Source organism: Neopsephotus bourkii, unplaced genomic scaffold (assembly GCF_033783945.1).
Source record: "Neopsephotus bourkii isolate Nb327-2 ecotype Australia unplaced genomic scaffold, CSIRO-AGI_Nbou_v1 NB_787, whole genome shotgun sequence".
Lineage (NCBI taxonomy): Eukaryota > Metazoa > Chordata > Aves > Psittaciformes > Psittacidae > Neopsephotus > Neopsephotus bourkii.
Window position 1 is genome coordinate 308,445 of NW_026901283.1, and position 24,324 is coordinate 332,768.

Here is a 24,324-nt window from a genome sequence, read left to right on the forward strand (position 1 = left end):
TTCTGCTTCTCGTTTGAGCTTGTGATGTTTGGTGTTTCACATCTTACAAAGAAAGATTTTGAGTAAGAGGATGTTATGAAATGTTTTGGATGAGGAGTGGAGAGGGTGGGAGAATAAAGTGGAACTGGGATAATACAATGCCAGGCGTGTTATGTTCAAATGCTAGAAAGAGTATATTTCAAAACCACTGCTACTCAGAATAAATGGAGAGGGAAGAGTAGAGCTGAGGAAGATAGAGGGGCAAATGAGCTGTCACCAGGAGGAGATGCACAGTCTGAGGAACGATGTGGAAGAGTTTAAGTGTGATTTTGTTGGACTCCTGGTGTAGAGCGGGTGAGAGGAGGAAGGGGATGCTCAGGGAGAGCTTGGGGTGGGGAGCAGATTGCCTCTGGCCTCGAGGGAGCCCAGGGAGAGGCAGAAGATGCTTGTGTGCAGAGGGGGAGGGAGGGCTGATCTGGAGGTGACTGAAGTGCTGGTGTGTAGCAAGAACTGACCGCTTGGAGCCACAGCTGTGTGTGGAAATCCTGTGTTTTACACCCTGGACTAGGTTGCAGGTAACTTGGCACAGCACTATATATTTCTTTCAGGTGATTACGTTAATTACCCACTTAGCTGTCATTTATACACAGGGAAAGGTAACTGAGTCCTTGGGTAAAGGTGGTTCCAGAGGTCACTTGCGGCTCCTGACTAATATGCTGTCCGATGAGAGCGAGCAAGGAAAGGGGGGATTTTTGCATCACACTCTTGGGACAAAGTGTAGAGATACGAGAAGACTTCTTTTGTCTGAAGAAAGCAAGTTGCTTAATGTTTACCCCGATGCTGACTCAAGTAGAATATGCTGCAATTGCTAGATTATGAAGTACCCCTGCTCCTGACTGGAATTGCTGGTCCTTCTGGTAATTAGATGGAAAATTACGGTGGTGGTCTGCACCTGGTGTGCTTCAGCCATTGGTGTTTATAAAGGAAGGATTATAATTTTTAATTTTACTGTATAGTTTGTGCTAGCCTGAAAATAAAATCTCTTCCTAGTATGGCAACACTCATGGAGCACTTCTAACGCTGCGAAAACGAGCAGTGCGACAGAACGTAACCGCTTGCAGGCTGTGCAGTGACCTCTGCTGCAAGGACAGACACTGGGGCAAATTGTCCCAGACCTGCCGCTGCCCAAGCGCCAGCCCGGGACTCGCAGGGACTTCAGCTGCGGTGCTCACCTCCGCGCTGCTACTCGGTTCCTCTTCAGCAATCAGAAGCTGCGGAGGCGAAGGACTCAAGCCCGGCCCGGGGCGGCCGCCACTACCGCTCCCCGGGGCGGAGCGCCCCGCTCGCTCCACCCGCCCCGGCCACGCTGCCGCCTCTCGCCCAGTGATTCCCGCTGCCGCCGTCGCCATGGCCTTCGCCACCCGCCACTTCGTGCGCGCCGCTTCCTCCACCGCCGCCACGGCGGCTGCCAAGAAGCTGATCGTCAAGCATGTGACGGTCATCGGCGGCGGCCTCATGGGCGCCGGCATCGCCCAGGTGAGTGCGGCCCGGCCCGGCGGCGGCACAGGGGTGAGGGGAGGCGGCGGCGCCATGGCGGCTGCAGGGCGGCCGTTACTCGGCGCGTGCAGCGGGAGGGACCCTCGCGCTTCGCTGAGGGATGGCCGGGTGAGGCGGGGACGGCGCTGGCGCGGTGTTCACCCGAAGGACGTGCTCTGCGGTCAGTGGGGACCCCTTCCCGGGCAGGGAGAACCCCGGCTCCTGCCTCCCAGCGCTCCTGCTCCCGCGTCCCCTTCGTTTCTTGGTGTCTAGTGAGGGAGCCGAGCCGAGCGGGGCGTATGGCTGTAGCCGGTACCGGACGGGAGCGGGGTGCCCGTCAGACGGAGCGGCAGCTCGAGGCCGCGGGGCGTCACGTGACGGGGCCAGCCGCCGGCCCGGCCTTGCCGGCGACCTACACGGGTCGAGCCGCCGCTCCGAGTTGTGAGGCGGGAGCCGTATTTAGAATGAAACAACGACAGAAAAACTGCGCTTTCCCGAATTTATGACAGTTCGTGCGAAAGTCATTTCATGCTTCCGGCCCCGACAGTGGGCAAGGCCAGGCTGGACAGAGCTTTGAGCAACCTACTCTAGTGGAAGGTGTCCCTGCCCATGGCAGGAGTTTGGAACTCCGTGATCTTAAGGTTCCTTCCAGCCCAAACCACTTTGCGATTCTGTGCTGTGTTTGTGTGAGAAGTGGTGGCTGCTCTTGCACTGGAGAGCTGTACGTGTGAGCAGCGAGACCTGACCATGACCCTGGCCCACGACCCAGGTGAAGTGTGCAGTGGGTCTCACCCCATCAGCCTCTCTTTTGCAAGGCATATTGGGGAGCCAGCGTGGGCAGCGTGTGCTCATCACACCACGAGCATGCTGGCTGCTGGGGGTGTGGAGGGACGTGCCCAGGCTGCCCTGTTGGCAGACCTGTGTGAGTTTGGGGTTTACTGCTGCTGCGGGGGAGTAGAAAGTATTGCTGCACCCCTGCTGTCCGGTTGCTCAACCTTCAAGCTTTCTGTTCTCTTGCTAATCCGCATGTCCTCAGGTCAGACAGGTGGGCAAGAAGAACCAAGGTCAATGCTATAAATTGTTTAAGGTGGTTCTTAAGACGGTGTGTGGACTACTTATAAACCAGACATTTAGAAAATACTGGTGCAGGAAGCTTCCGACTTGCCAAGGGAACAGATCAAGTGACATTTTGCAAGTTATTGAAGTAGAATTCTGCATCTAAAATGGACATTCAGCTGTCAGTCATCTGCAGAGTTATGAAATGGTTAATATTTACGTAGGACTTACTTTCCCAGTGTTTAATCTCAGGCCATTAGCTTTAAACTTCGTCTTTAACTTGATAGTTTGAGGCAGAAGACTGAACAGTCCTGCCAGTGATTTAAGATTTAGATATTTGTCTCCTTCACAGAAAGACGTTGTTGCCCAAGATACCAGGGTAGCTCACAGACTTCGGAAAGAATGACTGGAGGATGAAGGCATCCACAAGTGGAATCCAGATAGTGAGGTTGGAGTTCATAGATACTAGTTCCCCATTTTAATGAATTAATGTTTTTCCTTCTCAGGACTGAAGATTGCTCACATTCCTGGCAGTAGGAATGCAGGGGCTATTTCTTATTTTTGCTGAGGAATTAGGTAGTTGTTTATTAACTTGTCTAGTGAAACTTCTGCTCTGTATCTTGATACTGGAACATGAGGTATCTACTGAGGGAACAATCAAAGAATAACTTTGGAGAAAGATTTTGTGGAGAAAGATGAAAGATTTGAGGCAGATGCATGCTATGCAACGGTTATAATTCTGCAGGAAAAGTAAACTCATCTGCATAATCTGCACATTTTCAGAGAGTGGCTTGTCCAAAGAAGCATGTCTGGTATTTGCCTCTAACTGAGCTCACAATCTTCTACCACTGTTAAGGACCAGGCGTGATTTTGCTGACCATCTGCCTCCGATATATCAATCTGAAATTATCTCAAAGCAAACATGATTAAAACAGTGAGTGGGGTCTCCTCCATATGCTGTTAATAAAGCTTTTTCTCTTTTTTTAGCATATGTAAGGAGTTGTCCCTCTTCTTTACTTTCTTTCTCATAATGTCAGGAAAATCTAACCTCTGCTAAAATGTATGGCTGAAAGCCAAGGGTTTATAATTTCTGATACAGAAGCACTTCTGTATGAGAAAAGCATTAATGACTCCCCAACCCTTTTGTTACTTAGTATTCTTCAGATCGTTTCATAATAGAGTGAGCAAGCATGTGTGGATTACAAGGAGATGATATGACCCTTTGCCATTTTTCTTCTTCTTATCCATGTAAATATGGTAAGAATGAGATGGGAAAAGGGAGATGTTAATTTTTCTAGGATTTTTCGTCAGCTGGTCGGTGGTGGTGTGGTTGTAGGTGGATAATCAGTGAAGGATCTGTTACGAATGTGTTTGGTATTGATTTTTTTTTTTCCTGAGGAGTGGAGGGTCTTGCTTTATCATTGTAAATGATCAGCAGCAGAAAAAGCGTTAGGAGTGCAAGTCCAAGCTTGGTTTATATGTTGGGTTTTTTTATGATTCAGTTGTTTTGATGAAATGACTATAGTGAAAATAAAATAAAATACAAAAAATAGAGATGGATAAAGACATGTCCACCTGCAAGCTGACATGTTGTTAAAGCTATACTGCTGCTGTCCAGAAGCAGTCTGGCATTTCTTTATTTGATGGATTACTGAGGCAACTTGGATGGGAAAAACACCATGCTTTTCTTCAGGAGATCTCTCTGTATTTTTCATTCAGCTAGGCTTGCTGGAATAGGTCTTATGGGCACAGGAGAATCTTTAGTCTCCAGGTGCAGGGTTAGATGTAAAGTAAAAGGTCACAGGTGGGAGGGACCTAAGTTATGTGACTTCAGAAACAGCCAGTGAAACCATGTTTTAATCTGTTTTCCGCAATTGCTGTATTGCAACTTGTTAGTTCAAGGATTCTGAAGATAAAGATAGGCTGTGGCTAACTAACAAGAGAAACAGAAATTAATGAACAGTGAAGTAACAGATAATGAACAGCTTATTTTTAATAGGCTCTTGCAATGTGAGCAAGTGACATTGTGTGTTTGAAATTAATTGAATACCAACCCAAAATGCAATGCAATAGTGCCGTAGCTGAGCCAGTGTTTGTGCCAAGTACATAGTAAGGAGTGTTTGCAGGCCACTTGGGTCCTAGAGTGGCAAACGTTTCACTGCTACTCCCAGCTCCAATGTTGCCTTCCTGTTATTGAGACACGCTCATGGCTCATCAGCAGAGTTGTTACACTCCGACCCAGGAACAAAGGGTTAGCCATCCCTTATGCCTCTTGCTCACCCTGCCAGCATTCACATTTTGCTCTTCACAGCCCTTTTTTCCTTCCAAGATCCAAGGATCACAACTAAGCTGCGTGCTCTTTTCAAGACAGCTGTTTGTCTTCTATCCATAGCAGCAGAATTCGTATGCCTCCAGGTACAGGTACTGTTCTGTTGACAGTGCAGGGGAAAAATGGATTTCTTTTTCCTTTCGGATTGCTTTTTTCCTAAGCTGAGACCTTTATCTCTTCCCCTCTGGTCCAACTGTGTGGGGGGTTTTGTGATTTATTCTTTTTTAGTAAATTGTATTAAGTCTTAATTCAATGTTCTTTAGCTCTGTTTTGCCTAAATCATTGCCTAAGATGTTGCCTGCCCGAACACAAATCAGTATGGTTGGTGGTTTTATGATACTGATGGTACTTTTATCTTTCAGGTTGCAGCAGCCAGTGGGCACACTGTGGTGTTAGTAGACCAGTCAGAGGAAATCCTTAAGAAGTCTACAAAAGGGATTGAAGAGAGTTTGAAGAGAGTGACAAAGAAGAAGTTTGCAGATAAGCCTGAGGTTGGCATTGTCTTCTGTATTACTCTGGGAAAACTTAAAAGAATAAAAGCTACCATACTGAAGTTTTGAGATTTTTTGCAGTTATGCATTATAGAGCATGTTAACATAAAGAAAGCTATTTTCAGTGTGCTGCAGAACTTAGGTTTTCTGTTTCTGATTCAAGGAGATGGAAAGATGTCTTCCCTTACTTTCTCTCTTTTGTAGACTTCAGCCTTGAGATAAAGATTTATAACAACTTGGTGACCTTTGTAACAGATGCTAAATGGGAAATGTCGCCAAATTATTAATCCTAATTTAATGGCAAGATACCTTTGAGTACTTACGTGGGGAATGTACCAATTTGTCCAACAGTGAATAGTAACAAAAGTGTTTTATTATGTTAGTAAGGAGACTTTCTCCTGTGCCCCAAGACTTGGATACAGAATTACTACAAAGTAAATGATAGTGCAAGTTTAACTGCTTTGGAGTAACATGAATTAGATACGTTGCATGCGCATTACTGAGTAAGGTTTACATACTGTAAGTTACTGTGGAGCAGTTGGTGCATCTATATATTGTAAAGGTTATTTGTTGCTGTGCTTGCTTCTCTAAATTCCACAACATATTCAATTCATTGATACGTATTAGCATATATATTATATACTGGCATTGATGATTACCAGAATGGATGATGCAGCAGACAAAGGAACTTTAAAAGGGCTTGTTTTCATGAGGAACTACAGAAGAAAAATTATAGTAATATCAGGATAGCCAGAGCATACATACATAATGATGCGGAGTCTTTTCATCCAAAATAAAATTGTCCACATAATTCTTGCATTTTATAGATGACATTATATTCTACAGTGTAGGTATGTTTTTTAATTGCACTGTCTCTCCATTTACTCTTCGCTCAAAGTCTTGAAACTCCTTGTAATGGTATATGCTTAATTGCATAAATTGCATTTTTTTTTAATTTCTGTCTTCACAAACATGTCAGTGATCGGCAGATTTACTAGTCAGAAAACATTATTTTTCCCCACATTTGCACTGAAATTGTAGTGAATGTAGGTCTTTTCCTGGAGTGTTCATGAACTAGCACATAATCTGTTCATAGGAGTGAAACCAGATAATCACTGAATGAAAACAATGCAAAAGCTTGGAACTGGAAGAACTCCTCTTTGGTAAGTCCAGGTTGTCTTAGAAACTACTGATTGACCAACCAGTTGTTAATTCAAACTTTTATGCTGAAGGCTGGACTGCAGCGAATAGTCTCCCTAAAAGAGTGAATTCAGAGGTCTCGTACTTGCTTCAGAGCAATTTGATTGCTAGGAAATTTGATTGGCTAGGAAAATTTTGTCAGTGAAAGCATCGAATCTGTACAGAACTTTCTCACTGATTTGGAAATGTGGCAGACTCCCTCAAGTTTTCAGGGCTCAAAAAAACTTCAGAGCATATTGGGGTTTTCACGTGAAAATAAGTGAAATAATTGTAACTAAACATTCCAACTTCTTGGAAATGTTTCAGGCTGGTGCTGAGTTCATCGAGAAGACCTTAAAGAACCTCACAACAAGCACAGATGCAGTAGCAGTGGTCCACAGCACGGATTTGGTGATAGAAGCTATTGTTGAGAACCAGGAAATTAAAAATGAACTCTTCAAGCAGCTGGATAAGTTTGCTCCAGAGTATGTGTATTTTTCCTATTACATTTTGAAACTTAGATCTTTGTATCTCCTATTTTTAATCTTACACTGGTAGTTCTCCATTTTCTTAGCTGCTTTTTTTTTTTTTTTATAGCAGGAGTTTTTCTCCCATAGACTAACTTCAGATTGTCATGTGATATGGAACAGTTATGCCAGGTGCATATGTTACAAATGCTTTCAGCTGCAAGTTCATTTACTTGTTGCATTGCTTCCTTTGATGTGGTTTCAGGTATGTTTAGTCATAAAGCTTGTCCCTCTAACTCACAAGTTCAAATCTAAATCCAAACACAAATACACAACAGTAGAATAAGCTTGTCCTGGTACATATGGGGTATAGTTAAATGCCATATTTAAATAGGAAGTTGGGATGATAAGGTAGTTGCTTTCAGTATGCCTGCATGAGCAGGTTTCAAGAAATCTCAGCCTCTTATCCATACAGTCAGCTCAGCAGTGGCTTAATTTTACTCTGTATTACAAGAGTTTGGAAACAGCTCATTGCTCTTGTATTTGAGGTAAAAGTGTAAATAACTTCTCAGCATGCACTTGTTCAGTTACTTACAGTCTCTGAAACTTTCTTTGAACTATATTTGATAACTGCTGGAAGTTAACTGCTGAATTGTCTCCAAACCCAAAATGCTGTTAAGCTGAGCATGCAAAAGCTGATCCTTGTAACAGATGACTCAGGATCACAAGACCTTGACTGCTCACAGGTGGGGGTTTTAACCAGTACAATCAGGGGGTATAGGCTAGAGGTATTTTAGACTAACTAAAGAACTAGGCAGGTTGCACCTTAAATATGTTACCATTAAGTTGATATCAGCCTGAGGGGATTTTTAGGCTGTCTCATATTGCTAGTTATCGAAATGACCTGGTACTTCTGAAAACAATAAAGGATCACAAACTGTTGCACACTGAGCACAGGGTAACTTGCCATTACCCTTGATCTAGCAGACAGAACTAAGTAGCTGCCTTCAGCAATTATCATGGTACCTTGTCATGATAGACTGTGCTTATTTTGAGAAAACAGACCACAGTCTTTGTTCATATTCAGCAGAGAAAGCTAATGAGCAAATCAGAGTGTACTAAATGGCAAACTGTGTAAAACCAGTCAGCAAGGAAAAGTGGGCACAGGGACTTGGAGCCTCCTTTAGTAATATGTTTATTTGGAACATCTGGAGCTATTTTTTTGTAAGACTGAGCATAGCTCAGCTCAGCAAGCATAGCTGCCTTGAAACATCAAATTTTATGTTAGAAGAGTGTTAAAAGATACTGGGAGATGTTCAGATTCATGCTTCTTCCTGTGCCAAAAGGCATGGTTTTGCAGGGTTGGCAAAAATGACATTAGACAAGAAGTCTTCCCTTTTAAGAGGAGAATTGGAAATGGTGATAAGCATACAGGCACCTTACATGGAGGATAAAGAAAAGGGTAACTGTCCAGGTGGAATGGTGTGTGCTGTTTCTTGGATGCCGTCAGTCTGAGAGTGTGCTGGTTTACGTTTCTGGAGCTTTGCCATACCGCTTATGTATGTTATATTCCTCTCAGTGTTACACTCATCCTCCCAGTATGATAATTGTTGCTGAGTTACATGGTCAGCATCTTCAGAGCAGGCAATACAGCATGGTTGCCCACTCTTAAGTTTTATTTTCTTTTTGAATTGAGTCAGTCTCACCTTTCCATTTTGAAAAGGTCAGACTAGGGTTTTTTGTAGAATATCCACACACTGTTTGAGGCCTTTAGGCATTTAAACACTACAGCCCTTTTCCAAACAGGATCATAATGAACATGGCAAAATAATTTTGGGGTATCCACTTTAAGAGCTCTTCTCTACCTGCTTTCTGAGTGGTGGGAATACCCATCAACATCTCTCAGTCTAGGATTTATTTGTAGATACAGAAATTCAGCTAGGTACTGACAGTGATTTTTAACTGTTCATTGTGTTAAAAATCAGTGTTTTATAAGTGTTGCAAAAGCAGTGTTCAGCGTTCCTGCTACAACTGTGTAACAGCTGGGCTGTAAGGGTAGTTTTTATTGAAGTGGTGCATTTCTCTTGTGTGTGATTCTGTTTTTAATGCTGTCCCCCAACCCACTAGATGTCATCAAGAGAAAGCATACTGGTGCCTAGGAAAGCATCACTGGGGCTTCACTAGTGCTGTTGCTTTCAAATGCATTCCATCTCTGCTGTGACCTGAAGCATTGATTGTGTGATTCTAAGTCACAGAGGCATGTAAATTCTATTTTAAACTCAATTTGAATCAATTGGTTGTTCAAAGCAGAAAGTGTAAATAAAATATCCTTGCACACAATACAAATCTAATGCTTTTTTTCCCCAAGGCTTTTTATTATTTGAGGCCACAGTATTCACCCGCAAAAGTGATGCTGAGACAATTGTTTTAAGTGAATCCAGACATAAATCAGTGTGCTGGATTTTTACATGAATGTTTGAATTCTTTGTGTACAGTGGCAGGTTTTTAGTGAAGATAAGTGTCTTTTGTATGCATTGATCTTCAGAGGCCGAAACTATGAGGTGTATAATACCCTTTTTAGTACCCCAACTCAGAATAATGTAAGGCTCAATTTATGGTGGAACAATAACAAAAGAATATTTGTAAGAAGTGTAAATAGGAATTTTCAGGATTTTTTTTTTTACTACTCTGTAATACATTCTCAGAAACTGAGAAAACATAATAAAAATGGAAATCTGGATATTATTTTTTTTAATCTGTAAAAGGACTTCATATGTCTTCAAATTCTTGTGATTTAGTGTATCCTTTGCAGTGACCTGTGCATAGCAGGTTTTACCTTTTCTCTATTTTTGTTTTCTGTCAGCTCTTTGGTGGTAGGTTTGCTTGTCACATCTGCCAGTGATTATTATAGAAAAAAAAGAATCAAAATTTTTCTTAAAGCTCCAAAGTGCATTTTTGACATGGCAAATCAGTGAGCTTCCATAGATGTGTAAATGATTCACAATAAAAAAGTACCATTAGGTTTCCAGGTTTGCTTAGGAATTAAGTGGAATAGATTTGGGAAGCTAAAAATTTTCTACTCAGTTTTTTTTTTTTTCCCATCGCCTAATACCAATATTCGACATGCTTACTCGTAAGTCAAACTCATACACCTCTTCCAGTGGTTATTTTATCATTGCTGTTACTTGTATCTCAGAAAAAGAATGGTGGTAATCTGCAGGGATATTTCTGAGAATATTGTGGATGGTTGGCCAAGGGACGTCTACTTATGTTTAGAGCACCAGTCTCCTGCTGACAGGAAAATAGTCATCATTTACTCAATCTATATGTTTCTTTTTTTCCAGGCATACAATATTTGCAAGCAACACTTCATCTTTGCAAATCACACAGCTGGCTAACTCAACCACGAGGCAGGACCGATTTGGTGGTCTCCATTTCTTCAATCCTGTGCCTATGATGAAGCTTGTGGAGGTAGACATCTTGTAATCATCACAATCACTGTAGCACAGCAGTGCAGTTGTCACCACTGAGAATTCAGTTGGATGAAAGAGCAGATCTCAGTTTGCAGCTCTTCTGATAATGGAACAAGCTGCTGTTATTGATAAGGGGGTGGTGCATTTTCTGTTGAGGTGCAGGTTAAAGAGACAGAGGAAACTCTTTCAGCCTTGAGGCTTCAAAGTTCTCCACTGACCTGCCAAGACAGGTGCTGTTTATAGCAATCGTTTCAAGCATGCAGGCAAGCTGATTAGTAAGAACTACTGAAAGCTTAATCAAAATCATCTGATAACTGGCACAGGAATTTGACTGCTACCAGTGTAGACATTGTTACAAAATAAAATGAAATCTCACTGCTTTGTGGCTTATGAAACAAATCAGCCATGTTTGTTTCCGTGTTCCAGATTATTAGTCTGTAAGTATTACAGTATTTCTTAGCCTTTAAGGAAGTGCAGAAAGAAGTTTTTACCTAATTCTCCAGATGTCTTTTCTAAGCATACTCTCTTTGGCTGCATCATGCAATTTCTAATAATAAGGCAGATCAGAATAAGAAATAATAGAATAATAGAATCATAGAATAGTTAGGGTTGGAAAGGACCTTAAGATCATCAAGTTCCAACCCCCCTGCCATGGGCAGGGACACCTCGCTCTAAACCATATCACCCAAGGCCTCGTCCAACCTGGCCTTGAACAATGCCAGGTTTGAAGCATTCACAACCTCCCTGGACAACCTGTTCCAGTGCCTCAGCACCCTAACAGGAAAGAATTTCCTCCTTATATCCAATCTAAACTTCCCCTGTTTAAGTTTTAACCCATTACCCCTTGTCCTATCACTACAGTCCCTAATGAAGAGTACATCCCCAGCATCCCTATAGGCCCCCTTCAGATACTGGAAGGCTGCTATGAGGTCTCCACGCAGCCTTCTCTTCTCCAGGCTGAACAGCCCCAACTTTCTCAGCCTATCTTCATATGGGAGGTGCTCCAGTCCCCTGATCATTCTCGTGGCCCTCCTCTGGACTTGTTCCAACACATCCATGTCCTTTTGGTGTTGAGGACACCAGAACTGTACACAGTACTCCAAGTGAGGTCTCACGAGAGCAGAATAAAGGGGCAGGATCACCTCCTTCGACCTGCTGGTCATGCTCCTTTTGATGCAGCCCAGGATACGGTTGGCTTTCTGGGCTGCAAGCGCACACTGAAGCCGGCTCATGTTCATTTTCTCATCGACCAACACCCCCAAGTCCTTCTCCTTGGGCTGCTCTGAACCTCTTCTCTGCCCAGCCTGTAGCTGTGCCTGGGATTGCTCCGATAGAAGAGTTTAGCTAAGTCTCCAGAGTAAAGTTCACATTGCAAAAAAAATGGCAGTTCTCTCATCTCCTTTTTCTTACCTTCCCCTGTGACCCCTGACCTTGATCAGCTAGAACTTAAGCTCTTGACTAAGTGAAAATAAGTGGCTCCTCTGCCCCAAAGTTTCACTTATTTTATACCATTAAATGCTGTAAAACTTTTTCCTCTGTCCCATGAGTAGTTAGTTCTATTATTGCTTTGATGACAAGAGCTTCAAATATGTTGTGCCTGCTTTTTGAACTCCTGAGAGTCACTTTATTATATTTTTTGCTTGTTTCCCATCAAAATACATATTACACCGCTGCTTGTTCTATGTCCTTGAACGTCTAATTCTCTTCTTTCCCCTTTTGAAATGTTTGAACCTTTTGGCTGAAATGAACAAATTTGATTCAAAGTACTGTTGTCCAGTGAAGACACTTGCAAATTCTCTTTCATTGACTCTGTACCCACGTTGATTTTTTTCTTAAATTTAATACTGCATCCTGTATATTGTGACTAAATGCTCTGGGGAAATGGTGTAAGAAGGAAAGAGTAGTATAAGTGTGTCAGAGATAACAGAAGTCTTTACCAGCAATTCCGTAGGCTGACATAGGCTTTATTGATTTCTGTGGTAAAACCTAGTTTTTGGCAGTAATTTATTTCTGTGGAGGAAATGTTCTGTGCCCTGTCTCAAGCCTAAACCAAATCATAGTGTTTAGAAATATAAACTAAGCCTCTGTGATATTTGAAAAATACAGAAGCTACCTATCATTGTTTGTAAAATACCAAAACAGAGACTGCTGTTGTCAGTCTTTTTAATTTGTATTTTTTTCCACCTGACTTGTGAACATTCTACCCCAGTGTGACTCCAGTTGACGAGTAGTATTTAAGAGCTTTAAAACACAGAAGCTCTGCTTCTATTGACTTGATCTTGAAAGGTTCCAGTATTATTAGGTAAATACCTGTTTTAAAGCTTTGCTTTTGTTTCTGATCTACTGCTATAGACCACGATTGACACTGACAGACACTGCAGAATAAAATTTGCTATGTAAAACAGATGTTTTGATTTGAAATAACTGGGGGGAAATCAAGAGAATTGCCAAAACTACAAAAGACATTACTGAAATTGCCAGTCATCTGTCATGGAATCTGTCCTTCATGGGTGACAGATGTGCAGTGTGTTTGAGTCTTATCTGCTCTTTTCACAGATTATTGGTCTCACGCTTAGAAGCACACAGTTTTGAGAGGATTTATTTTTCTAATAATCTGAAAAGCTAGCGCTAAGGATTCAAAATTCTAAAGTGCATATTAAAAACTCATTCTTGAAACTGTTGCAGTCTTATGTAAGAATCTCAGATACTTTAATCTAATATCAAAGTAAAAGAGCACTGGTTTTTTTGTTTCTGATGAGAAACAAGCCTTTTCCTCAGTTTTAACAGCCTGTTTTTGTCTTGGCCTTGCTTCAGTAAGAGGGACGGGATCTCTGTGTGACTTAATGATATGAACAAGGATGTCAGCCTTAACTGCTCATGTGCAGCAGTTTTCAGTTGCCGCACATGGAGTTCAGTTTCAACAAACACCACAACCATTTCAGCGTGTGCAAGTCTTTTTTCTTCTTTTTGGGGGGGAGGGTGAGGGGAGTGGAGGGTAGGTCTCTTATAAATTACTTAAGGCATCCCAACTCCAGTGAAGTTTAGAACATACTACATGTGACGACAGACTCAGTTGTGAAGAAGATCAGATGGGAACATATTACTCAAAGCTAAGAGGCTGTCACAAATTTGAAAATAGATTTAAAATTTTCTTTAGAATTAAATATCTGCATCATGTTTACATTGGGCACAGGGTAGATGTTGCAACCCTTTATTTCAGGAGCTATGTCTGTTAATGTGGTTCTCTAGAGTGGTGCCATTGTGTTTCCCAAGACAACAGACTATGTAGCTTTTAAAGTTATTTTATCATACTTGTTGTATGTAAGGATTGTTCCTTTTACCATCCGTAGTAGGAAAGTGTCTTAAATAAACGCATAATTTCAAAATGTGCAAAATGTATCTGTCTTTAAAATAGATTTGTGTCTATTACACATATATATCCACCGAAATTGTGGTTTTTTTGTTTGTTTCTTTGTTTGTTTGTTTGTTTTTTTCAAAACAAATGTTTTGTGTATTTCTGGAATAGTATTCTGGATTACAGTTTAATCATTGCTGTACTGGGAAACGGGAGAGATTCTGCTCATAGATGTGCTTATGCTGTCCTTACCTTCCCTCTGACCAGGTCATTAAGACTCCAATGACCAGCCAAAAAACTTTTGAGTCGCTTGTGGATTTCAGTAAAGCAGTAGGAAAGAGTCCTGTCAGTTGTAAGGTGAGTATATTTTAATTGTATAATGCTCAGAAGGTCTGTTCTTAAAACCCGCTAAAGTGGTAGGTCTTAGTTAAATATAAGAGCACTTGGTAAGATTTTCCAGGCTGCTTTTTTGTCCAGTTTCTATTCACTATCAAAAGGATTTTGGCCAAACAGCCACATTTACTACGTATTTCTCAAAGCAGAGTGACTCTTCACATCCTGTCTAGAGTAGCAAAACTCACAAGTGTCAGGGCTACAGTTTTTGTTTTTTCTTTTCCAGTCCTGCAGAAGCCTGGGCTGGGGAGCTTAAGTAGGAGTTCATCTTTAGCCATGCTAGAGACAAAACTGCTACCTCTTGTACTATAAGGCATCTGGATGAATCTTCCATGGTGTGTGCTGCTCACTGCAAGTTTTTCTTAAGACTGCAGTAACTAGACCCATATTAATCTTCACTGCTTTGCAGCTTTCTTCTTCCAAATCCATTAAGTTGTGGTCTGGGTAGCTTTATGCAAGCTATTGCCTTGCATTTCACAGCCGCTAGGAGACATTTGGGCATAAAAAGAAGGGCCTGCAATCTGGTAGTTACCAGATTCAGCATCTGGATGCTGGATTCTAATTCAGGCTCTACTGCTGAATTGCTCTGTGGCCTTAGTTGACTTTTTTTCCTGTTTCTGTCACAGTTTTGCAGTATGTGATGTGCAGAATATATGGTGAATTATTGTTATGAATTTGCAAAACACTTTCTCTCTTCTTTGTAATTTGGATTTTGACTAACGTTTGTGTAAAAGCATTTCTGTATCAGTTTGTTATCTTCTGACAGCATCTGTCTTTACCTTTTCATCGATACCACTGGTGTTTGCTATTGAAATCATCCTAACTTTCAAAAGCATTTGCCAGTGAGCAGTGGGGGAGAATTAGACTTTTTAGCCAGAAGCATTTCTGGTAATGAACACACAAGTGTTAAAAAGAACGGCTCTTCTTGTATCTTTCAGGAAATTGTATCAGCAGAATTTTGCTAAACAAAAGGCATTGGCCAAATGGCCACATAAATTAAGATTAATTGAGTTGGGCTTGTAGTAGTCTTATTGTTCTCAGTAATGATGAATGTTTATGTGCCATTCCTTGTTTGTGAAGTTCATCTTTTGTCTTTTAATACTGAGCAGATAAATCGGATGAAAAATACGATTTAGAGAGTACCAGAAGTTGATGATTCGATAAGTCTCTTCAACTACTCGTTTGACTTGTTATGTAGCTTTTGAGTGTAGTACTCATAAAGAATGTTTATTTAGAATCCTTTCTTTTTCTTTCCATAGGATACTCCAGGGTTTATTGTGAACCGTCTGTTGGTGCCATATATGATGGAAGCTGTTCGACTTTTTGAGAGAGGTACTTGCTGGGATATTGACTTCAGGGAATGTTGATATACAACACTGTGAAATGTTATATCCCTTCAGAAAAGCCTTGGGATTCCCTCAAAACTTACAGAAGTTAAGGGCTGGAAGTGAACATGAACATCAAATATGAGCCAATATGTGTCACTAGAAAGACCTTCTCTGCACTTTGAAATATCAATGTGGGCAGAGTCAGCAGGTACTAGTTACTTGTGTGGGAAATTTCTGATGGTGGAAAATGTTTCTGGTTTGGAGATGACAAGGTGAGTGTAGTACCACTGCAAAAATATCCTTTGCCAACTAATCAGAACCTCCCTCTGTCAGTCCTTAAAGGTGTTAATGAAAATGAGTGAAAATCCCTTTAGACAATTAGCAAAGTTCTCCTGAGTTCACTTACATTGGCTTGTGAAATAAAACACCTATTTATAGGTGAGGTAAGTAGTGTCACAATGGTACTGGTATGCAAATGTTTGGGTTAATCTATTGCCACTTAAAACCTCATGTTTCTCTTCTGTGTCTTCGTTTAGAGGTAGGTTCTTTAGGAACTCCTATCTCATTTCTGGTCTCTTTTACTTTGATACTGAGGGTAGGTAGAAATAATCAAAAATCCTCAAATAACCACTAAATTTTTCAAAGCATTGATAGTTGTTTTGAAAAAGAAACAAGCCAGTACTTTAGTGGATAAAGGGAAAATTATGGAGTATAATTACTTTTATTTAAAGTGCTCTGCTCATAGTTCTGTGCTACTAAGAATGGCATTTGAAACATTTTGGTTTTGAAGTCTGCTTTTTTTTACAGGTGAAAGCACTCCATTATGAGGGTTCCCCAAAATATGCTTTAAATATTAAGTATTAAAAATCTCTTATAGCACATGGAAGGGATGGTTTGATCTCCAGGAAAAAAAATACAAATCAACACTACTTGTTTATCCATCAAAAGATACACTTAATTACATGTCAAAAGGAGAAAAAGAGCAAATTCAGTGACTTCAAAGGCATGGATTTGAGGGGCCATTATTCTCTTAGAAAAAGTCACAATTTTAAGTAAAGTGTATAGGTGTTCCAGTGTGTGTAGAAGAGGTGCTTAAGTGACATGTATCATTGTGCATATTTCAGGAGATAGTAGAACTTTTAATCAAATGTAAAAGAAAAAAGTCACTGGGACTGTATGTTAAAATTGACTTTTCTGCAGAAGCAAAACAATATTTTGATTTAATTTTTATTCTGTTTGTATTTTGTTCATTGGTATGATATTTCCAGACTTGTTAAAGTTCATTTATGAATTTTTAACTCAAATGAAATCTATTTAAAAAGCTGGATAATGTTTTCATAAGCCTGATGGCTGTCTTATTTTCCATTGAATCAGGTTAAATTTTTATCATATCCTTTGTGTTAATTCTCAGGGTAGACAAATGAGCCAGATTGTCATCCACATTAGTATGATATAGGATCTCTTTCCTGGCAACACCAAGCACTGAAACACCATTTTATTGGGTCAGTCCTTGAGTCTTTATTTCTACAGACTCTCCTTGTGTTACATATGCACTTTTGCATAGGCAAAATACCATTAATATGTTAATAGTGATTTAAACAGGTGACATACTATAAATATTAACATATGGTGTAATGTACGGCCCTTTTATGAGTGGAAAACTAAGCAGACAGTCAAGTTCCTAGGGAAGTCTCTTTTATACTAGGATACTAGTATGACCTAGGGGTATTACCTTGGTTTGCCCTTTTACTATTTTTTCTTGTATTGTCACAAAGCTGTATACTGTCAAGTGGCCAAGTCCCAGGTTTGACAAACAAAATGGGACAAATCTGTTGATATAAGAATTATGTACTTCTGCATCACCTTCAGATGAGTTGACAATGTACGTGTGTCAGAATTTGGGGAATTTAAATGGTTAGAATTAAGTAAGGCTCATTTTCCCAGTTCTTCAGACATAAAATGTGGTTTAAAAAAAAAAGGAAAAATGTCAGCTCTAAAGAGTAAAAGGAGATACATAAAAATTACTGCTTCATACAGAACTGTCACTGAAGCTGTTGCCTTTCAAGAAATTTTGAAAATTAATTTCTGAGATTCTCTGATCTTAGGTGTATAAATTTCATAGGCTGTGTCTGCCAAGCTTTTGGACACCCTGAATGCCTGTACGCATCAAGCGTGGAAGTTACTTAACAAGTACCTATGGGGTTTGTTTAACTTTATCCTTCTTGTAGAATCTGCAAAGAAGTACAGTGCTTTTATCAAAATGGGTATTAAAAATAAGCAGTAGAGGTGCATCGGCTTTCCTGACAGTATAAAATATGCATTTCCAGCAAATGGATGAAGTGAATATTAACTGTGATAATGTGGCAATGCAAGATTTGTATTTTTGTAGGCATAGACTAAAGTATAAGTAACTAATTTCTGATTATTTTGATTTATATATATTTTGATTTATGTATATATGCATATATATATAGTTTTGGATTTCACAAATTTAACTGCACTTGCACAGTTTCTTCAGGTCATAGAATCATAGAATAGTTAGGGTTGGAAATGACCTTAAGATCATGTAGTTCCAACCCCCCTGCCATGAGCAGGGACACCTCACACTAAACCATCTCACCCAAGGCTTTGCCCAAACTGGCCTTGAACACTGCCAGGGATGGAGCATTCACAACCTCCCTGGGCAACCCATTCCAGTGCCTCACCACCCTAACAGGAAAGAATTTCCTCCTTATATCCAATCTAAACTTGCCCTGTTTCAGTTTTAACCCATTACCCCTTGTCCTGTCATTACAGTCCCTAATGAAGAGTCCCTCTCCAGCATCCCTATAGGCCCCCTTCAGATACTGGAAGGCTGCTATGAGGTTTCCACGCAGCCTTCTCTTCTCCAGGCTGAACACCCCCAACTTTCTCAGCCTGTCTTCATATGTCACTCTTATCTGCCATCTCAGATGCTGATGAATATCCTCAGGGAAAGCTGCTCCCCTCCTCATGCTTGTTTTGTCCGTCAGCTGGGTATCACTTGCCTTCTGCCTGTTTCAGAGAAAGGGAAGTGCTGTCCTGTGCATCATTCAAAAGCTGCTGCTGATCCCATTAAGCTGAAATTTAGATCTTTTCTTACTTACACTGTTCATCTGCCTCTAAAAGAAACTTCTGAATCTTCAGAGTGGACCAGTTCTTCCTTTGGTCTTTCTGATAAGTTGAGTGCAGTGGCTGTGACTCCATCAACAGCGTAGTTGAAAGGCAAGAAGAAGCCCAAAAAATAGAAAGTGGGCCTGCAGGGCTTTTACTTCTTTTTTGTGAGAGATTCAGCTTTATACTGCAGCAAGTGTATGCTGACTCCAGTTTTTGTGGTTCTGAAACGTGCAGAGATTTCTGTGAAGAGCTGCACCAGGGTGAAATAACACCTTCTTAATTATTTATAAGTGGTGCCAAGTAGATGCGGAGTCTTCTCTGTTCATCAAACTGTCAATCTTTTCTCTAGGAGATGCATCAAAGGAAGATATTGATGTTGCTATGAAGCTTGGGGCTGGCTATCCCATGGGTCCATTTGAACTGCTGGACTATGTTGGGTTGGATACCAGTAAATACATTATAGATGGTACTGCATGCTTGTTTTCTTCTGTTTTCTCCTTTTTAGCTAAATTATATATTAATGTTCTAATGAAAATCTGAAGTAGTTTAAACCGAATGTTTATGCCATAGCATATTAATTCTTGAGGAGAAAGGAATGAGAATTCAGCTCAGAATGTTGTATGAGTACAGCATTTGTACTGTATGCCTGTATCCTATGTACGTGGGGACAGAACAGAGGTGTTTTTTCCTACCTTTGTCAAGTTCCAGTGGGAAATAATAATTTATAGTGGAACTTTATATAATTAAAAAGAACCAGTGGGAAGAGAGACACATACTGGAGGTAAGAAATTCTGATGAAAAAGAATAAACATTTAGATGACTCCTTTTTTGGCCAGCCACGTTTTCATTCTCAATTAATATGAAACCGAGCAAATGCCTTAAAAGATGCAAGTATGCCATCTCCCTTTCACTTCAGTTAAGTGAATGAATGTTAGCACAACAGAAAAATCCCAGCATAATTGGGAGTAACTTGGTGGTTGTATTATTCTGAATGTGCAGTTTAAATTTTCTCCAAGGCAGAATGAGACTTTAAAAATGGCATCTTCAGTGAAACCTTTGCTTTTATCCAGCGCTGTGGGGTAGTGTTATATTATTCTGGCAGACCATGTCTTTCATGGTTAGAAATTCAACTTGGAATTTCTTTGCACTTGAATTTCTTTTCAGCATAGTCTTTGTTTTATTTCCTGTACTGAACTATATTTTAAAAATTCTCCTTAATTTCTTTTTAAGTATTAAAAATCCTCAGTCATGGAGATAACGTGTTCAGATTTGCACATAATCATCAATACTGATCTGTGCTTTATGAAGCTGTGTTGAAAGATGTTAGATTGTCTAGAATAAGTTTCAGGCCTTCAATTTTCTGACCTCATGATACTTTTCTAGAGAGATGCAGATCTCTATTATATTTGCATATAAACAGAACTGTTACTAATTCTTCCACTTCTTTTCCACCAGGATGGCATTCACTGGAGCCCAACAACCCTCTTTTTGCACCCAGCCCACTCCTGAATAAACTGGTACAAGAAAAGAAGCTGGGTAAGAAGACTGGAGAAGGATTTTACAAATACAAATGAACTTCAAACCTTGAGAGGTGTTAAATGATCTGTGTATGCTATTCAGCATTGCTGTATTACAGGTGAATTGTGTTTAAACCTTCCCAAGGATGGCACAAGCTGCATTTAGAACATATAACCCACCTCTGAACTGAGTGATTGCACTAGCTAACTATGGTAAAACCTTAATTTGGTAGATTATTTTTTCCTTGTAATTCTGAAAAGCCTTATATGTACAGTGCCTTCATGCAAATGCTGATTTTCCAGGTGAAGGACAGAATGCAAAGCAAATTTATGTATTTTAAACGTTATTATGTTGACGGGAAAATCCTGAAAATAACCGCACTTTCTTAAAAATAAAATTTTCAACAAAGTTCTGTATTGGATGTCATCGCTTGCAGTTGATGTACCTGGTTGCAGTCCACTGGGTGGCAGTCTCTTTTCACTCTGGCAAACGTAGCCAGGGAAAGGCAGGAAGTTCTCTTAGGCTTCTTCTTCAGAGCAGTGTTAATCTGCAGGTATAAATCACTGTGCCTTGAACAGTTTTTTTTAAGGTCATATTGTTTAAAGAAAAATAAAAAAATCCTCCAATGGATTTTTAAGAATCCTCCAGGCTGTCACCTGGTCAAAAGGCCCCCCATCCGGCATTTAAAAGCAGAATTCATCATTTGTGTTGGAATTTTTGGCAATATTCAATTACCAGTTGAAGGCCCCTTTTCTGCTTGGTGCTATAGAAACGTACTGAAGAGGTTTCTATTCTGAAGGGCCTAATACATAGGTTTTTTTATTGACTAAGCTAAGAAGCTGGTGAAAGCTTCTGTATGCTTTCTGGAGTCCTGTAAATTGTCTTTATTTATTGGGTCTTCATTTTAAGTGTCATTTTTACTCACTACACTACTACTGTAGTACAGTACTTACAGGGATTGAAACTGGAGTCTGTGCTGTGTAAACGAATAGGTGCGTCTGGCTCTGTGAGGCACTTTCTGTTTTGCAACTTTATTTCCTTGGGGTTTAGCAGAGCCTGGATTTGCTTATGGCAGGAGTGCTGCAAATCGTGCCCTTTCTCCAAGTACTGCAGAGCAAGTATGAGGGTTGGGGTTCCAGTTCAGCTGAGTAGTAGCCTTCTTTTACGTTGTGTGTTTTGGATCTGCAAACCGAGTGCTTAGGTAATTTTTTAAGTAAAGAAGTTATGAATATTTAACTCTTTAAGTTGCTTCTTCCTCCCTCCCCAGCATCTCATTCAGATTGCATATAAGAAAACTGAGGCTGACAGATGTCAATTTCATTGCATACAATAACACAAAAATATCTAAGTAGAGAATAAAAACTATTGGTTTCTTGGATCCCCGTTCCTAGTTACGGATTTTCTGATTGAGTTGCTTGTCTTGAAAGAAGAAGATTAAAGGAACTAAATGGTCCTGTAGACATTCTCTTTCCTTTACTAAGATATTGTTAAAATGAGTTAGTTTCCTAAAATATAGTCCACTTCCTGCATCGGAGGTCTGTTTCACTTGAAGGTTCTCGGTGCCTGTAATTCTGATTAGTGACTTTTAAGTGCTGTAGGGTGAAGTTACCCTGTTTTACGTAGTAATTAAAAATGGGAACAGTTTTTGCTCCTGTGACTTAAAAAAACCTATTTGTTTTTTAGAAAAACATGTAGGCAGAATTAAATTGGTGCTACTCCATTTACTCAGAAGATCATCTTTATTTTTAATTTGGAAGCACTTAAGTTTATAGCCAGGCATAGGCTATGTAATATTAAATGTGCAAAATATTTTTCACTCCTGAATGTGATATTTTAGAAAAAGAAACTTGCTCTAAAACAGTGTTTTCCTTTCACGTTCTCTAACAGGTACAGTATGTATATACGTAATACATACAAGAAACCTGAAAGAGGCATTTGTAAGTTTGGCTTGATGGTTCAGAAGAGACTTGCTTTCCTCAGTAGCTAATAGGCCATGTGGAGGTACTTTACTGGTGGGTGGGGATGATTTATTTTATTACCATGTGGAGTGCTGTGTGATGATGAGCATAGGTGAGGCGAAGGGCCAAAACTTCAAATACTCTCCCTTAAATCTAGATGAGAATACACAATGGTAGTTGAATGACAGGTCATTGAATCAAGGTAAGCCTTTTCTTTTGTTCCTCAGTGAGGAAGCATGAAGGATGTAGAAGTCCTTTCTTGGGTTCAAGATCATGATGATATTGGTCAGAAGTAGGGTATTAAATAGTCGCTCCTGATTTGTGTAAGAACTTCTGCAGCTCTGATAGTTTAAAGATTTCTAGGAGACTTAAAGAATAAGTAATGAAATAACAGAATTGTCTGTCTCCACCTTTCCCTCAGTAAACATTATTTCCCAGCCCTTGCTATGCCTGTGACTTGATGTGGAGGTACATACACCACCTTCCACTGCATGTAGTGTTGATGAGTGAAGGGGAATCTTCTGCTAGTTAGTACCTCAGACTGTGACATGGTACGTTAGAGCTGCTCTCACCAGTCAGCTCCTCCTGAATTGTTATTAACAAGGGAAAAGATTGTGGAGGCAAAAAAAAAAAAAGGAATAGAAGAGAAAGGAGGAAGGGTGTTTGATTTCCCTCACTACCTACTTTTAAAACCTTCAGCCTTTGTTTTCCTTGTTGTCAGCAGGCCTCACAGATTTAGAGCATTTGCCCCACTTCAGTCAAAGCTTTGAGCTGTATGCTTGGCACAGCTTGAGGGGAGCTTGACAGCCAGCAGCTGAGGAGTCGGATGTGAGCCCAGCTACTGCAGCTGGGAAGATGGCTCCAGATTCAGCATCTGGGTCATTTCATCTGCCAAGCGTGCTCCGTCTATGGTATTCCTTGCTGCTGATGTGGCTGGGGAGAAGATGGGAGCATGGCAAACTCTAACAGAGGGAGATGAAAGCAGAATCTTAACTGGACTGGAGGAGGATGCTCTGCATGAGTGGTGTATGGAGTATAAAGTGTAAGAGGTGGCAATAAAGTTTGATCCGAAGAGGAACTGTGTAGAAGTTGAAAGTCAGCTTTGCTCTAACGAATGAAATATTTCCTATTAATGGCACTGAGCACAAGAATACTTGTATGTGAGTCAGTAGTAACAGTTGCCTGTTTATTGAGTGCAGATGTCCTGAGGTTCTGAATCCGTGTTTGCAAATCATTGAATTTTTCCAGTATATTATTGTAGATTCATTTTCTTAGAAGAAAGATACCGACTTGCAAGATGGATTTGAATCTGGAATGGAAAATGCAGTTTATTACTTCCTCCTTCCTTCTTCATGGAGACTTGCAGAATATCTCCTTGGTAGGAATTTAGTTGGGAAAACAGCATTGCCAAAGAATTTTAATGTATTTTAATTGTCTGTTGATGAAATCTAGCCCCTGGAAATGAGTAGCTGCCTTGGAGTGAATGGTCCAGCTCTGTCCAGATGGGAGTTTTGTGAACCTATGCTTTGTTTTACACAGCAGGAAGGAAGGGTTGAGTGAGCAACTGCATAAAACAACTTGTTTCTTCTGTCCTACACAAGTTGTATTTTTCCCCCAAGCCTTCTGACCAAAGGGTTTTGAAGTGACAAATGTAAACGTCCTTCTAAACCCAATTGTTATATAAATGGCAGGCTATTGACAAGGCAGGAGTTAAGTACAACATGTAGCATGGGCTCTTCAGAGCCATGTGATCCAGTGCTACAAGCCCAGTGCTCTAGCAGTGAATCAGGCTTCTGAAAAGCATCATAGTGGCTTAAAATGAGATTCAGACTTTTTGTTTTGTTTTGTTTTGTTAATGCCATATTTGGTGGTTCTTCTCCTAATGTTTGTTCTGTGGTTAAGGCTTTTATCACACTTTCAGATATTTCTGAAACTTTTGAGGCTTGTCAGTCAATCTCTTTTGTAGATCCTCTTACTATAAATTAGAGAAGGTTTATCAGGCTGGAGAAGAAAACAAGAAAAAAACAAGAAACTTTCTAATTGTTGCAAAATGTGATTGGTAAAATCTGTACTTATTACAAAGAGAAAGGCATCTGAAAAAGATGTGTTTCCAGATTGCCTCCTCAA

At 40.3% G+C, this 24,324-nt stretch overlaps 1 protein-coding gene across 1 annotated transcript; it reads left to right on the forward strand.

Moving 5' to 3' along the window:
• The first annotated feature begins 1,382 nt into the window (after nucleotides 1-1,382).
• HADH (hydroxyacyl-CoA dehydrogenase) lies at nucleotides 1,383-20,645 on the forward strand. Its single transcript, XM_061355174.1, has 8 exons — nucleotides 1,383-1,515; nucleotides 5,263-5,391; nucleotides 6,898-7,055; nucleotides 10,382-10,508; nucleotides 14,133-14,222; nucleotides 15,518-15,590; nucleotides 19,071-19,187; nucleotides 20,177-20,645. Exons 1-8 carry the CDS (start codon nucleotides 1,387-1,389, stop codon nucleotides 20,293-20,295), a joined length of 942 nt encoding a protein of 313 aa, XP_061211158.1. The 5' UTR covers nucleotides 1,383-1,386; the 3' UTR covers nucleotides 20,296-20,645.
• The last annotated feature ends 3,679 nt before the right edge of the window (nucleotides 20,646-24,324 follow it).